Raw genomic sequence first — 16,618 nt, 5'->3', positions numbered from 1 at the left:
AATTAGGCTTCTCCAAGCTCTGATGCTGCTGATGGTCATTAGTAACCTACCAAACTTGCTAACTGCCTGGTACTCAGCACTCTATTGTCCCTCTAATCACTCTGACATCAATGCAAATGTAATTGAAAATCTAATCAAAGACTTCATGAGAGCCCATGAGCTCATGTTGCGCAACATTTCTATAGGCTAGGCCTACTATAGCTATCTATTTACCTAATATTAAGCACATTACTTCGCTTTACAACAGGAGTATAAGCCTACCTGGCTGGCATGAAAATGGAACCATGGGAAATGCATCCTCCCTTCATTATTTAAGTGCATAGATGTGTCTTTTTCCCCATGCCCCTGTTCTGAGAAAGGTGCATAACGGTCCATTCTAAATCCAAACTAATTTCACACATATTATTTAGTGTACAGTGCATTCAGAAAGTATTCAGAACCATTGACTTATTCCACGTTACATTACAGCCTTAAAGTGTCTCCCCCAAATCAAATACACACAATACCCCATAATGACAAAGCAAAAAAAGGTAATACAAATAAGAAAACTGAAATATGTAAATGTGATAAGTATTCAAACCCTTTACTCAGTACTTTGTTTAATCACCTTTGCCAGCCTCGAGTCTTGTGACAAGCTTGTCACAAGTCCAGGCACTGGATGGGCCACTCAAGTACATTCAGAGATATGTCCCGAAGCCACTCCTGCGTTGTCTTGGCTGTGTACTTAGGGTCGTTGTCCTGTTGGATGGTGAACTTCTCCCCAGTCTGAGGTCCCGAGCAGGTTTTCAGCAAGGATCTCTGTACTTTGCTGCAGTTATCTTTCCCTCGATCCTGACTAGTCTCCCAGTCCCTGCCGCTGAAAAACATCCCCACAACATGATGCTGCCACCACCATGCTTCAACGCAGGGATGGTGCCAGGTTTCCTCCAGACGTGACTCTTGGCATTCAGGCCAAATAGTTCAGTCTTGGTTTCATCAGACCAGAGAATCTTGTTTCTCATGGTCTGAGAGTCTTTAGGTGCCTTTTGGCAAACTCCAAGCGGGCTGTCATACGCCTTTTACTGAGGAGTGGCTTCTGTCTGGCCACTCTACCATAAAGGCCTGATAATGGAGTACTGCAGAGATGGTTGTCCTTCTGGAAGGTTCTTCCATCTCCACAGAGGATCTCTGGAGGGTTCAGTGACCATCAGGTTCTTGGTCATCTCCCTGACCAAGGCCCTTCTCCCCCGATTGCTCAGTTTGGCTGGGGCGTACAGCTCTAGGAAGAGTCTTGCTAGTTCCAAACTTCCTAAATGGAAGAATGATAGAAGCCACTGTGTTCTTGGGGACCTTCAATGCTGCAGAAATGTTATTGGTACCCTTCCCCAGATCTGTGACTCGACACAATCCTGTCGCGGAGCTCTATGGACAATTCCTTCAACCTCATGGCTTAGTTTCTGCTCTGACATGCGCTGTCAACTGTGGGACCTTATATAGACAGCTGTGTGCCTGTCCAAATCATGTCCAATCAATTGAAATGTACCACAGGTGGACTCCAATCAAGTTGTAGAAACATCAAGGATGATCAATGGAAACAGGATGCATCTGAGCTCAATTTCGAGTCTCATATCAAAGGGTCTGAATACTTTTTGTAAATAATGTTGTTTTTAATGTTTTTTTTTTTTAATCAATTTGGGGAAAAATCTAAAAACCTGTTTTCGCTTTGTCATTATGGGGTATTGTGTAGATTGATGAGGATTTTATTTTATTTAAGCAATTTTAGAATACGTCTGTAACGTAACAAAATGTGGAATAAGTCAAGGGGTCTGAATACTTTCCGAATGGACTGTATGTAAAGGCAACATTAAATTAAGAATAGTCTGACAGACTAATATTGTCACCCATCACTTGTGAATGATGTCCAGCTTGTGCAGTAAGGCAAGAAACAGCTTGAATACTTTTGTGATTTCTTCAAATCATAGCACACACTTCATATAGCCTAGCCCATAGACCTATATGCTTTGATAACATTTCTAAATGTTTTAATTTTTTTACCTTAATTTAACTAGTCAAGTCAGTTAAGACAAATTCTAACTTACAATGACGGCCTACCGGTGAACAGTGGATTAACTGCCTTGTTCAGGGGCAGAATGACAGATTTTTACCTTGTCAGCTCAGGGATACGATCCAGCAACCTTTCGGTTACTAGTCCAACACTCTAACCACTAGGCTACCTGCCCACCCTGAAGTGGCCAAATAACTTCTTAAAATTAAGCACTTTATAACCGGTGTAGCACCTAATTGTCATACATTGGCTGCGGTCGAGTTTCAAGTTTGGGAAATAATTTTCTCCATAAGATTTAACCTTTATAATAAAGCATTAAATGCATAATTCTGTCATCACTTTTGAGAACTTGGCAAATGCAATTGAAAATCACAACACTTATCAAACCTATCATAGTTTTAAAACTCACCTCACTGTGATGATCAATTTGAAGAAAGTTCAACAGCAGGTTGAAACAGCGCTTTCTAAGGTGAAAATTCATTCAAAACATCCATATGCATATAAGAGCTGATGCATAGGCTTATGAGCCCAAGCCCCAAAACTAGATTAAAATGATTGTGCCATTATACAATACATAGCCTACCACATATTATGCATGGCAGAAGAGCATAAAACTAAACTGATTTAAGATGTCTTTGAAACATAATGGCTGTAGCCTTTGAGTGTGGACTGGATTATTATACATACTGGATGGACTGATTACCTTATGCTACGCTCCAAAATGTCTATCATGAGTCTGGGAGAGAACGTATAGTCCTAGGACTAGGTGATGCTGTTGGTTCATTGATGGTGTAGGGCGGCTTACAGAGCCAACAATTAGTGAATTTGTATATGATTTTGAATATCCTAGTAATAGGAATTTGTTTTCTATTTTCATAACTAATTGAGTGACATTAGCTATACAGAATATCTCACCACGTGTTTCCATCTCCTCCTCGCTCTCCTTTATTCCTTTCTAGAGCGCGCAGACGGGCTGTCAACAGTTTAGTGAAATGTGTTTTGTTGAAAAAACATGTTAATATCGATGTTCCCAAACAGATTACACTTGGTTTTCCAATTTTTTTTTTTATTAAATTTTTTATTTCACCTTTATTTAACCAGGTAAGCTAGTTGAGAACAAGTTGTCATTTACAACTGCGACCTGGCCAAGATAAAGCAAAGCAGTGTGACACAAACAACAGAGTTACACATAGAATTAACAAGCGTACAGTCAATAACACAATAGAAAAAGTCTATATACAGTGAGTGCAAATGGCGTGAGGAGGTAGGCAATAAATAGGCCATAGTAGCGAAGGACTGAGTAGCTACAGGAACAAGGTTAGAGAGCCCATGGCATACAGAGTCTGGGTGAAATATCACCTATCGGGCAGCGAGGGCATGCTCCTCAAACAGGTATATCACCTATCGGGCAGCGAGGGCATGCTCCTCAAACAGGTATATCACCTATCGGGCAGCGAGGGCATGCTCCTCAAACAGGTATATCACCTATCGGGCAGCGAGGGCATGCTCCTCAAACAGGTATATCACCTATCGGGCAGCGAGGGCATGCTCCTCAAACAGGTATATCACCTATCGGGCAGCGAGGGCATGCTCCTCAAACAGGTATATCACCTATCAGGCAGCGAGGACATGCTCCTCAAACAGGTATATCACCTATCAGGCAGCGAGGACATGCTCCTCAAACAGGTATATCACCTATCGGGCAGCGAGGGCATGCTCCTCAAACAGGTATATCACCTATCGGGCAGCGAGGGCATGCTCCTCAAACAGGTATATCACCTATCAGGCAGCGAGGGCATGCTCCTCAAACAGGTATATCACCTATCGGGCAGCGAGGGCATGCTCCTCAAACAGGTATATCACCTATCGGGCAGCGAGGGCATGCTCCTCAAACAGGTATATCACCTATCAGGCAGCGAGGACATGCTCCTCAAACAGGTATATCACCTATCAGGCAGCGAGGGCATGCTCCTCAAACAGGTATATCACCTATCAGGCAGCGAGGGCATGCTCCTCAAACAGGTATATCACCTATCGGGCAGCGAGGGCATGCTCCTCAAACAGGTATATCACCTATCGGGCAGCGAGGGCATGCTCCTCAAACAGGTATATCACCTATCAGGCAGCGAGGGCATGCTCCTCAAACAGGTATATCACCTATCGGGCAGCGAGGGCATGCTCCTCAAACAGGTATATCACCTATCGGGCAGCGAGGGCATGCTCCTCAAACAGGTATATCACCTATCAGGCAGCGAGGACATGCTCCTCAAACAGGTATATCACCTATCAGGCAGCGAGGGCATGCTCCTCAAACAGGTATATCACCTATCAGGCAGCGAGGGCATGCTCCTCAAACAGGTATATCACCTATCGGGCAGCGAGGGCATGCTCCTCAAACAGGTATATCACCTATCGGGCAGCGAGGGCATGCTCCTCAAACAGGTATATCACCTATCGGGCAGCGAGGGCATGCTCCTCAAACAGGTATATCACCTATTGGGCAGCGAGGGCATGCTCCTCAAACAGGTATATCACCTATCGGGCAGCGAGGGCATGCTCCTCAAACAGGTATATCACCTATCAGGCAGCGAGGGCATGCTCCTCAAACAGTGGTTGATGTGCAGAGTGAAGTAAGTGGTGTTGTATTTATTTCTCAGCTGGTCATATTATGCTCCGCTATAAAACCCAAGTAAGTAGTCTACAAAATGGACCAGCGGGAAAGCTCACGGCCTCCATTCCTATTGGAGAGCATACAGATGACGTCTTTTTCCCCTCCCCCTGTTCCTGTCCATTTGATAATGGCCCATTCTAAATCAAAACACATTTTACATATTAGTAAAGACCAGATTAAATTGAGAATAGTCTGATGGGTGAAAATCAGTTGATGAGAGCACAGCTGTGCAGCCTGAGGCCAGGAACAGAACAAGCCTTTTCTGCTTCTTTCTCAAATCAATAGCAGATAGTCGCTCCATGCAGCCCTTATACGCTTTGATTTCTAAGAGATTCTAAGGTTTGTATCATTCACAACTAAAGTTGTTCTTCTTACTATAAAATATATAAAATGATGACACAGGACTTAAGCATATCCAAGCCTACAGCATGGAGCAGAGCCAGATAACATACAGGCCAACTCATTCTGTTCTTCTGAAACACATTTTCTTCATATCATGTTTCTTTAGACCCGTCTAAAATAAATAATGGATTTGTAGTGATGATGTATATTACATTGATTTAGACTTCTTTTGTAGATGACACACATCAGCAGCTTGTATGTGTGGAGGCCTGGTTATGTTTACATCTTTATGTTAATTAACGGTCAGTTACCTTCAGACCGGCAGTCTTTTGCATGACAATAACCAGCTGACAGAATTTCATGACCGCCACAGCCCTATATATCTCCACCCTGTGTACATACAGTATGGGTGATGAATGGAAAGTGCTGGGAACTAGTGAAAAGCCACTTATGAATTGTATCTAATATCAAAATCCACCAGGTGAGTGACAGAGAGAGGAGAGGTATTCACCTGTTCCTGGCCCGGGTCATGCTCTTGCTTTTCCTCCTCTCAAATCTCTCCTCGTCAGACGACGACGTGGTGTCGCTACTGTGGATGGCATGTTTCTTCACTCTGGACCAGAGGAGAGGAGAATAAAGACAAATCGCTCCATATTACTCCATGTCAATGTAGGTAAGCAGGGTTTTCTTATAAATAATTGTTCATGCGGGGTACAAGACCAACCGTAGATGGCTTCTCCTAGCTGGAGATCTGTGGGTGTCAAACAGGGAGGGATTGGTTTGTTTTCTGTTGACTGGCTCTGGGATGCAATCATAGACACAGAAGATGTAAAAAGCAGCAGCACTCAAGAGGTATAAAACAAAGACTACCAATAAATGTTTTCATGCAAGAAAAGGAAAGCTTCAGGCAACTTAGGGGGCCAGTTTCCCAGACCCAGATTAAGTCTACTCCTTGACTAAAAGCCACGCTCATTGGCGAATCTGGGGACGGAAAACCATCCCTTAGGGCTTGCAAAAACAATAAAAAATAAAATAAAAAACACGAAATAATATTTGTTTTCCCTTTACCGATAGGTGGCGCCTCGTATCTCTGTACAGTCTTGCGCTGCCTCAGGTTGTACGGTCTGTCATTCTCCTCTCCTACCTCCTCTGCCTCATCTCCATCATCCTCATCCTCTGCTTCGTCATCCTCTTCTTCCCCGTGAGACTCTGAGAAAGTAAACAAGTAAAATATGCTTTTTATTTATTTAATACTTTTTGCCCCTTTTTTCTCCCCAATTTCATGGTATCCAATTAGTAGTTACAGTCTTGTCCCATCGCTGCAACTCCCGTAGGGACTCAGGAGAGGCGAAGGTCGGGAGCCACGTGTCCTCTGAAACACGACCCCACAAAGCCACACTGCTTTTTGACACGCTGCTTTTTGACACTGCTCGCTTAACCCAGAAGCGCCAATGTGTCGGAGGAAACACCGTACAACTGGTGACTGAAGTCAGCATGCATGCACCCGGCCCGCCACAAGGAGTCGCTAGAGTGCGATGGGACAAGGACATCCCGGCCGGCCAAACCCTCCCCTAACCCGGACAACCTGGCCAATTGTGCGCAGCCTCATGGGTCTCCCGGTTGCGCGACAGCCTGGGATCGAACCCGGGTCTGTAGTGACGCCTCTAGCAGAGCCTTAGCAGTGCCTTATGGAAAAAAATGTATGAAATGTATGCATTCACTACTGTAAGTCGCTCTGGATAAGAGCGTCTGCTAAATGACTAAAATGTAAATGTAATCACTGGGGAGGCCCTAAAATATTATATTTTAAATGTAGTCTGAACCTCAAGCAACACAGACCTGTAACTATGACAAAACTACAGTTCTCACAGTCTCTGTACAGATTTACAAGCCATCCCAACTAAGTCAAACCTTCAGTCCCCTCTTCCTCCTCCTCCTCCTCTTCCTCCTCTGTCTTGCTCATGGCTTTGTGATGCGCCTGCATGCCAAAGGTGTTCCTGCGCAGTGACTTCCTCCTCTTCACACGAGAATACATATCCATGTTTTCCTAGAAGATCAGGAGTAGAGTCAGGTTCAGCTTGCTGGCTTGCCATCATAACATCCACCAATGGAGTTAGTTACTAACAACCCACTTTCATATTGCCATGGTGCATTTTATTTATGGAATGATACAGATTGATTGACAGACTCACCACCTCAGTGTCAGTCCACATGCGAAGTCTCTCCACCTCCCTGTTCTGTCTGATGCTGCTGATGTTGTCCATCTCCTGAAGAACTGCCTCCGCCGTGCTGACAATACACACATCGTCATCAGAAGTATCAAACACAGATGCATATGAATGAGTTCACCGAAGTTCTACATGTAAGGCTGAGCCGATCATCATGTTACACACCTTCATATCTACCCATCACTGTCCACCTGTCTGCCAACCATTAACCTGTTTAGGATAGGGGGCAGTATTTTCACGGCCGGATAAAAAAACGTACCCGATTTAATCTGGTTATTACTCCTGCCCAGAAACTAGAATATGCATATAATTGTTTGATTTGGATAGAAAACACCCTAATGTTTCTAAAACTGTTTGAATGGTGTCTGTGAGTATAACAGAACTCATATGGCAGGATAAAACCTGAGAAGATTCCATGCAGGAAGTGCCCTCTCTGACCATTTCTTGGCCTTCTATAGCCTCTTTATGGAAAATAGAGGATCTCTGCTGTAACGTGACATTTTCTAAGGCTCCCATTGGCTCTCAGAAGGCGCCAGAACGGGGAATGATGACTCTGCAGTCCCTGGCTGAAAAACAGTAGCGCATTTGGATAGTGGTCAATCTGAGAACAATGAAACGGGCGCGTGCATGCACGTGAAGAGTCCATTTTACAATTTCAGTCTATGAACGAAAACGACATCTCCCGGTCGGAATATTATCGCTATTTTACGAGAAAAATCGCATAAAAATTGATTTTAAACAGCGTTTGACATGCTTCGAAGTACGGTAATGGAATATTTTGACATTTTTTGTCACGATACGCGCCGGCGCGTCACCCTTCGGATAGTGTCTTGAACGCAAGAACAAAACGCCGCTATTTGGATATAACTATGGATTATTTGGAACCAAAACAACATTGGGTGTAAACTAGAAGTCCTGGGAGTGCATTCTGACGAAGAACAGCAAAGGTAATCCAATTTTTCTTATAGTAAATCTGAGTTTGGTGAGTGTCAAACTTGGGTGTCAAAATAGCTAGCCATGATGGCCGGGCTATCTACTCAGAATATTGCAAAATGTGCTTTCACCGAAAAGCTATTTTAAAATCTGACACCGCGATTGCATAAAGGAGTTCTGGATCTATAATTCTTAAAATAATTGTAATGCTTTTTGTGAACGTTTATCGTGAGTAATTTAGTAAATTCACCGGAAGTTTCGGTGGGTATGCTAGTTCTGAACATCACATGCTAATGTAAAAAGCTGGTTTTTGATATAAATATGAACTTGATTGAACAAAACATGCATGTATTGTATAACATAATGTCCTAGGAGTGTCATCTGATGAAGATCAAAGGTTAGTGCTGCATTTAGCTGTGGTTTTGGTGACATTATATGTTAGCTTGAAAAATGGGTGTGTGATTATTTCTGGCTGCGTACTCTCCTGACATAATCTAATGTTTTGCTTTCGTTGTAAAGCCTTTTTGAAATCGGACAATGTGGTTAGATAAAGGAGAGTCTTGTCTTTAAAATGGTGTAAAATAGTCATATGTTTGAGAAATTGAAGCCTTTGGATTTCTGAGGTGTTTGTAATTCGCGCCACGCCCTATCATTGGATATTGGAGCGGTGTTCCGCTAGCGGAACATCTAGATGTAAGAGGTTAAAACAAGGAGATTCACGGTCCACCTCGTCGCAGTTTTCACTTTCTGCTTTACAGATCCACCACCGCCAGGTCACACACATTCATTATTTTGTCAAATATTAAGTCTATTAAAATGATCAGTTTGAATGGAAAACCTTTATCTGGTAGTACTGTTGATCTCTGGTTGAGGTGTGTGTGCCTGTGTTTCCGGTATCCAGTAATAGCCAGCTTTTGTCCATTAAAAAGAAATTGCCGCTGGCCGAATAATGCAAAAATAATGCTTTGTGGCCTATTCATTTATGGAAATACCAGTCAATGGAAATACATTTGACTGGTCATTCTTATCTATAGGTTCATTAGCATAGTTTTGTGGAATAAAATTGGTGTGTGTGTAAAGTATATCGGTTATGCATGTTATTTATCACATGCGTACAGCATACAGATACAGAGCCTTTGAGTGGAAAATGCTGCAGCATCTTGTTGTGCATTCAAGACAACCAGGAACTCTGAAAAATACGAGGTCAAATCATGACGTCGGTGATCTTCAGGCCGCAAAGTCAGAGCTCTAGAAAGAGGCCCGAGTTGGAATACCGTTCAAAACTATTCTTTCCAGTCGGAGCTAGTTTATTCATCATTTTCTTGAACGCTCTGAAGTCTGAAATTGGAGATTTTTAAGTTCCCAGTTGTTTTGAACGCGGCATCAAATGTCAATGGAAGGCAGGCTTCATCAGCGCGTCACACACCACTGCAATGAGCTGGAGGCAGTCTGCATTTTGAAAACATATACTTAATTGTTTGAAACCTGAATGTTTTAATACATATGAGGCATGTCTTACCTTGCTTCAAATTAGCCTATTAGATCTCCTATCTTTCAGCATTTCTAGTGGATATTTTCATCTCTGTCACATGAAACCTCTCGCATGTGCAGTACCCCTTTAACAATGGTGTTTTCCTACTAATTGAATTATGGAACGAACATTCACACGTAGCCTACTGCCTTGTGTGCATCGCTGTGCTTATAACGTGAATAAATAGTAATTTATCAACATTTTATTCTAAATGTTCTGATCTGTTGCATCAGCCTCATTGCTTTTTAACCGTTTTTTTTTTATGTAGCCTAGGCCTGCTGGTTGTATGACAACTGTCCCAGAGTCTGTTTGGAATAGGTTATTTCTTTCTTGACAAGCTGACCAATAGAATAGGTAGCCTAAACTTTTCTACTATAGTAAATTGACATAGGCTAGTGATTTTTCTGTTCGTTACTCATCTTGTTGGCTGAGGAAATGTACGTGGACAGTTATTCTAACATGTTCAAAGTGCACATCAGAATTCAGTAAGGAAAACCGCACATCGCTGCATCCTCGACTTGCACGTTCTGTTAATATGAATGACCATATTCTAAATGTGATTTGTCACAAGGATAATAAAACAAGGACATTTCAGACATGTGGGAACATTTTGCCTGGCTATTTTCGGCTTAGGGGTTAGGTTACAATTAGGGTTAAGAAGTTTGGGTTAAGGAAAATAGGATTTTGAATGGGAATCAATTGTTTAGTACCCACAAGGATCGTAAAACAAACGTGTGTGTGTGTGTTACCTGTTGACGAGCTGGTCAAAAAGCAGGCTCTGGTTGAGGTGTTCAAACTGGCTCTTCCTCACGCGGCAGCTCCTCTTCAGATCAACATGGCCGTTCATATGAGAGTGGTCTCCTGCCCCGTCCTCCTTATGGGCTGCCGGGGTCAGAGGTTACAGGTCAAAACAAAGCAGTCCAATCTAACGAATACGCCAACTAATACTGTACCAACATGCAAACAATGTAATGGTCTTGGAATAACCAAATGAAAGCTTTGGTAATGAAAATGTTACCATGTCCATTTTGCAGGGCGCCAGAGGACAACCTGAAACAACACATTAAGATGTGTCAATATAAACACATGGCAAAAAAAAAAGACTGCTTAGACAGTCAACAACAGATGGGGTTGAATCCACAGTCCACATGGCCAGTACAGGAACTAAACTCAAAACGGCCACAACCCATGCTGTTCCCTTGCCCCCTCACCTGGTGCGGTGGGTGGGCATGACCCAGGAGACCCTCTGGCCCTTGGCCTGGGACGAGGGAGTGATGTCGCTGGAGCTTGGTGGGGTCTGTCTACGGGTCCGCTTCGAGGGAGGGGACATTCGAGGACTGCTAGGACTGCTCACATCACTGCTGGGATCCTTCTGGAGGGGAGGAGAGACAGTGGTTAGAGCGAGAGACAAGATGGAGATGAGAGAGAGAGACAAGATGGAGAGAGAGAGCGAGAGAGAGACAAGATGGAGAGAGAGAGAGAGAGAGACAAGATGGAGATGAGAGAGAGAGAGACAAGATGGAGATGAGAGAGAGAGAGAGAGACAAGAGAGAGAGAGAGAGAGAGAGACAAGAGAGAGAGAGAGAGAGAGACAAGAGAGAGAGAGAGAGACAAGAGAGAGAGAGAGACAAGAGAGAGAGAGACAAGAGAGAGAGACAAGAGAGAGAGAGAGAGAGACAAGATGGAGGAGAGAGAGAGAGAGACAAGATGGAGGAGAGAGAGAGAGAGACAAGATGGAGGAGAGAGAGAGAGAGACAAGATGGAGAAGAGAGAGAGAGAGAGAGAGAGAGAGAGAGAGAGAGATGAGAGAGAGAGAGAGACAAGATGGAGATGAGAGAGAGAGAGAGAGAGAGACAAGATGGAGATGAGAGAGAGAGAGAGACAAGAGAGAGAGATGGAGATGAGAGAGAGAGAGAGACAAGAGAGAGAGATGGAGATGAGAGAGAGAGAGAGACAAGAGAGAGAGAGAGACAAGAGAGAGACAAGATGGAGATGAGAGAGAGAGAGAGAGAGAGAGAGAGAGAGAGAGACAAGATGGAGATGAGAGAGAGAGAGAGAGAGAGAGAGAGAGACAAGATGGAGATGAGAGAGAGAGAGAGAGAGAGAGAGACAAGATGGAGATGAGAGAGAGAGAGAGAGAGAGAGAGCAAGATGGAGATGAGAGAGAGAGAGAGAGAGAGAGAGAGAGAGAGACAAGATGGAGATGAGAGAGAGAGAGAGAGAGAGAGAGAGAGAGAGAGAGAGACAAGATGGAGATGAGAGAGAGAGAGAGAGAGAGAGAGAGAGAGAGAGAGAGAGAGAGAGAGAGAGAGACAAGACAGCTAGAGAGCGAGGGAAAGACAGCTAGAGAGCGAGGGAAAGACAGCTAGAGAGCGAGGGAAAGACAGCTAGAGAGCGAGGGAAAGACAGCTAGAGAGCGAGGGAAAGACAGCTAGAGAGCGAGGGAAAGACAGCTAGAGAGCGAGGGAAAGACAGCTAGAGAGCGAGGGAAAGACAGCTAGAGAGCGAGGGAAAGACAGCTAGAGAGCGAGGGAAAGACAGCTAGAGAGCGAGGGAAAGACAGCTAGAGAGCGAGGGAAAGACAGCTAGAGAGCGAGGAAAGACAGCTAGAGAGCGAGGGAAAGACAGCTAGAGAGCGAGGGAAAGACAGCTAGAGAGCGAGGGAAAGACAGCTAGAGAGCGAGGGAAAGACAGCTAGAGAGAGAGGGAAAGACAGCTAGAGAGAGAGAGAAAGACAGCTAGAGAGAAGATGAGAGAGAAAGACAGCTAGAGAGAAGATGAGAGAGAAAGAGAGAGATGAAAGAGAGAAAGTTGTCCCGTTGACAATTTTGATTCTCATTTATTTTTATATTGTAAATATCCAAAATAAGCTATGGCAATATGCACATTCATGCCATTGAAAAGAAAGAGAGAGAAAGAGAGAGAAAGAAAGAGAAAGAAAGAGAGAAAGAGAGAGAAAGAGAGAGAGAGAAAAAGAGAGAGAGAAAAAGAGAGAAAGCATCCTAAATGAGATGCTCAAACTCACTAGTGCAAAATTGCAATTGGCTATATTAAAACTGTTTAATTTGATCCTGAGTGTAGGCTATTTCCCTGACATCTGGAATCAAGGACTCATAACCCCAATCTTTAAGAACGGAAACAAATTTGACCCTAACAATTACAGAGGCATTTGTGTGAACAGTAACCTGGGGAAGATTTTCTGTAGTATTATCAATGTAAGAGTTCTAAACTTCCTTAATAAGCACAACGCCTTGAGTAAAAGCCAAATTGGATTTATACCAAAACATCGCACAACTAATCATATTTACAGCTTACACACCCTGATAGATAATCATGTCCACCAAAATAATACCAAAATATATGCTTGCTTTATCGACTTCCAAAAAGCATTTGATTCTATTTGGCATACAGGACTGTTCTACAAAGTTATTGAAAGTGGTGTAGGGGGTAAAACATATGACATAATTAAATCAATGTATACTGGCAATACGTGGAGCATTAAAATTGGTAAGAAAAGAACAGAATTCTTTAACCAGGGGCAGGGCCTTCGCCAGGGTTGCAATCTGAGCCCTGCACTCTTCAATATTTACATTAACGAATTGGCCACTATTCTAGAAAAATCCTCAGCCCCTGGTGTTAGTCTCCACAATTCAGAAGTTAAATGCCTACTCTTCGCAGATGACCTACGCCTGCTGTCACCCACAGCACATGGCCTACAGCAGAGCCTGGACCTGCTAGAGCTGTACTGCCAGACCTGGGTCCTGGCAGTAAACCCCAAAAATACTAAAATAATGATTTTCCAGAGAAGACCCAGATCTCAGGGAATTAGACCAAAGTCCTCAATTGGTACAAAATATATAGAGTACTGTACACACTACAATTACTTAGGTTTAAAAAATAAGCTCAACTGGACACCTTAATGAGGCAGTGAATGAACTGAGAGAGAAAGCACACAGGGCATTCTATGCCATTAAAAAGCAAATTCAAATACCTATTAAAATTTGGCTAAAACTAATTGAATATGTCATTGAACCAATTGCACCTTATGGCAGCGAGGTGTGGGGTCCACTTGCAAAACAAGATTTCATCAAATGGGACAAACACCCCATTGAAACCCTGCATGCAGAGTTCTGTAAGATTCTCCTACATGTCCAGAGGAAAACTACAAACAATGCATGCAGGGCAGAATTAGGCCAATATCCACTAATAATAAAAACTCAAAAAAAGAGCAATTAAGTTTTGGAAACATCTAAAATACAGTGATCCCCTCTCATATCATTACCAAGCCCTGCAATGCCAAGAGCTGAGCAATGAAAAGAGTCCCCTCATCCAACTGGTCCTGGGGCTGAGTTCACAAACCTGTTCTACTAACACACTGAAGCCTCAGGACCAGAACATCCAATCAATCAGAATAAACCAAATTACAACACAGTCAAAACAAAACTACATTGCTAATTGGGAAACACAAGCACAAACATAAAGCAAAATGCAGTGCTACCTGGCCCTAAATGGACAGTACACCGTGGCTAAATATTTATACTGATCAAAACCTTGACATAGTACAGGCTGAGTGAGCACCGCTGTGCCATTGAGAAGGGTAGACACAGGACAACCTGGCTCCCTGTAGAGGAAAGGCTGTGCAACCACTGCACCACAGCAGAACCTGAGACGGAGCTGCATTTCCTGACAAAATGTCAAAAATATAAAACAATTAGAGTGTGTCATTTTCCCAAATTTGAAACCCTTATTCAAGGTTTCAAAGACCTCTCTGATGAGGATAGGCTACCCGTCCTGTTGGGGGAGGACGCAGAGAGCTGTGGGTTGGCAGCGCACTACATTGCTGCCTGCCATAAGTTGAGGGACAGTGTCAACCTGCACATGTAGTCTACTGTATGCTTATTGTTATTGTTGAATGTATGGTTATTTTAACCCTTGGTTAATGTTGTTACTGTTGTCCCGTTGACAATTTTGATTCTCATTTTTATATTGTAAATATCCAAAATAAGCTTTGGCAATATGTACATTGTTACATCATGCCAATAAAGCGAATTGAATTGAGAGAAGACGGAGATATGAGAGAGCGAGAAAGACAGCTAGAGAGAGAGAGAGAAGACGGAGATGAGAGAGAGAGAAGACGGAGATATGAGAGAGAGAGACAGCTAGAGAGAGAGAAAATGGAGATGAGAGAGAGAAAGACAGCTAGAGAGAGAGAGAGAAGATGGAAATGAGAGAGAGAGAAAGACAGCTAGAGAGAGAGAGAAAGACAGCTAGAGAGACAGATAAACAGAGATGGTAAGAGACAGTAGACGAAGTGAGTGAAGCAAAGCCAGACTGGCTGAGAGATATAAAGATGTCTGCTGCAGACTTCCACAGAAGAGATGGAGACAGAGGGAGAAAGGAGACAGACTCCTTAATGCACTGAATGTTTGATTTTTAAAATCTATATACAGTTACATATCGGGATAATATTTCTGACAATACATCGTATCGTTTTGACAATATCGCAATATTATTTTTGTGCTTATTTAACGAGTTACCGGTTTCCGAATTAACTCTTAAAGATAAAGATCTTACATTTCAGTCAGTAATTCATTAATTGTTACCTTCTAATCAGTGTCATTCTGAATATTGCAAAACTCTAGCATAAATGATGAATCAGCAATATACAAATTGGCTTCATTATTTATTTACTTACTAAATAAATCACACAGAATTACATAAACACAAACAGGATAGCTTACACATTGATGACTACATATTGGAGGTCGACCGATTATGATTTTTCAACGCCGATACCGATTATTGGAGGACCCAAAAAAACCGATACCGATTAACCATCCGATTTAATTATTTATTTGTAATAATGACAATTACAACAATACTGAATGAACGCTGATTTTAACTTAATATAATACATCAATAAAATCAATTTAGCCTTAAATAAATAATGAAACCTGTTCAATTTGGTTTAAATAATGCAAAAACAAAGTGTTGGAGAAGAAAGTAAAAGTGCAATATGTGCCATGTAAAAAAGCTAACGTTTAAGTTCCTTGCTCAGAACATGAGAACATATGAAAGCTGGTGGTTCCTTTTAACAGGAGTCTTCAATATTCCCAGGTAAAAAGTTTTAGGTTGTAGTTATTATAGGAATTATAGGACTATTTCTCTCTATACGATTTGTATTTCATATACCTTTGACTATTAGATGTTCTTATAGGCACTTTAGTATTGCCAGTGTAACAGTACAGCTTCCGTCCCCCTCCTCGCCCCTACCTGGGCTTGAACCAGGAACACATCGACAACAGCCACCCTCGAAGCAGCGTTACCCATGTAGAGTAAGGAGAACAACTACTCCAAGTCTCAGAGCGAGTGACGTTTGAAACGCTATTAGCGCGCACCCCGCTAACTAGCTAGCCATTTCACATGGGTTACACCAGCCTCATCTTGGGAGTTGACAGGCTTGAAGTCATAAACAGCGCAATGCATTGCGAAGGGCTGCTGGCAAAACGCACAAAAGTGCTATTTTGAATGAATGCTTACGAGCTTGCTGCTGCCTACCATCGCTCAGTCAGACTGCTCTATCAAATCATAGACTTAATTATAACATAATAACACACAGAAATACGAGCCTTAGGTCATTAATATGCTCGAATACGGAAACTATCATCTCAAAAACAAAACGTTATTCCTGTTACATTGCACAACCTTCAATGTTATGTTATAATTACGTAAAATTCTGGCAAATTAGTTCGCAATGAGCCAGGCGGCCCAAACTGTTCCATATACCCTGACTGCGTGGAATGAACACAAAATGACACAATTTCACCTGGTTAATAGTGCCTGCTAACCTGGATTTCTTTTAGCTAAAT

The 16,618-nt window shown here is 42.7% G+C and overlaps 1 protein-coding gene across 2 annotated transcripts in view; it reads right to left on the bottom strand.

Moving 5' to 3' along the window:
- The window catches only part of atad2b (ATPase family AAA domain containing 2B), a 135,688-nt gene that overhangs the window by 113,125 nt on the left and 5,945 nt on the right, over positions 1-16,618 (bottom strand). Inside the window, exons 2-9 of one of the 2 annotated variants that reach the window (XM_014205715.2) lie at positions 10,961-11,118; positions 10,768-10,799; positions 10,499-10,631; positions 7,250-7,346; positions 6,969-7,104; positions 6,126-6,266; positions 5,782-5,857; positions 5,569-5,670 (exon numbers count right to left, since the gene is read on the bottom strand). In XM_014205715.2, coding sequence (XP_014061190.1) covers positions 5,569-5,670; positions 5,782-5,857; positions 6,126-6,266; positions 6,969-7,104; positions 7,250-7,346; positions 10,499-10,631; positions 10,768-10,799; positions 10,961-11,118 — 875 coding nt within the window. Of the gene's footprint in view, positions 1-5,568; positions 5,671-5,781; positions 5,858-6,125; positions 6,267-6,968; positions 7,105-7,249; positions 7,347-10,498; positions 10,632-10,767; positions 10,800-10,960; positions 11,122-16,618 lie in introns of both variants that reach the window. The other variant, XM_014205714.2, reaches the window with a different exon arrangement.

The sequence above is a fragment of the Salmo salar genome, chromosome ssa06 (assembly GCF_905237065.1).
Source record: "Salmo salar chromosome ssa06, Ssal_v3.1, whole genome shotgun sequence".
Classification (NCBI taxonomy): Eukaryota; Metazoa; Chordata; class Actinopteri; order Salmoniformes; family Salmonidae; genus Salmo; species Salmo salar.
The sequence above is the reverse complement of the archived record's forward strand: the minus strand, read 5'-3'. Positions and strand labels throughout refer to the sequence as shown.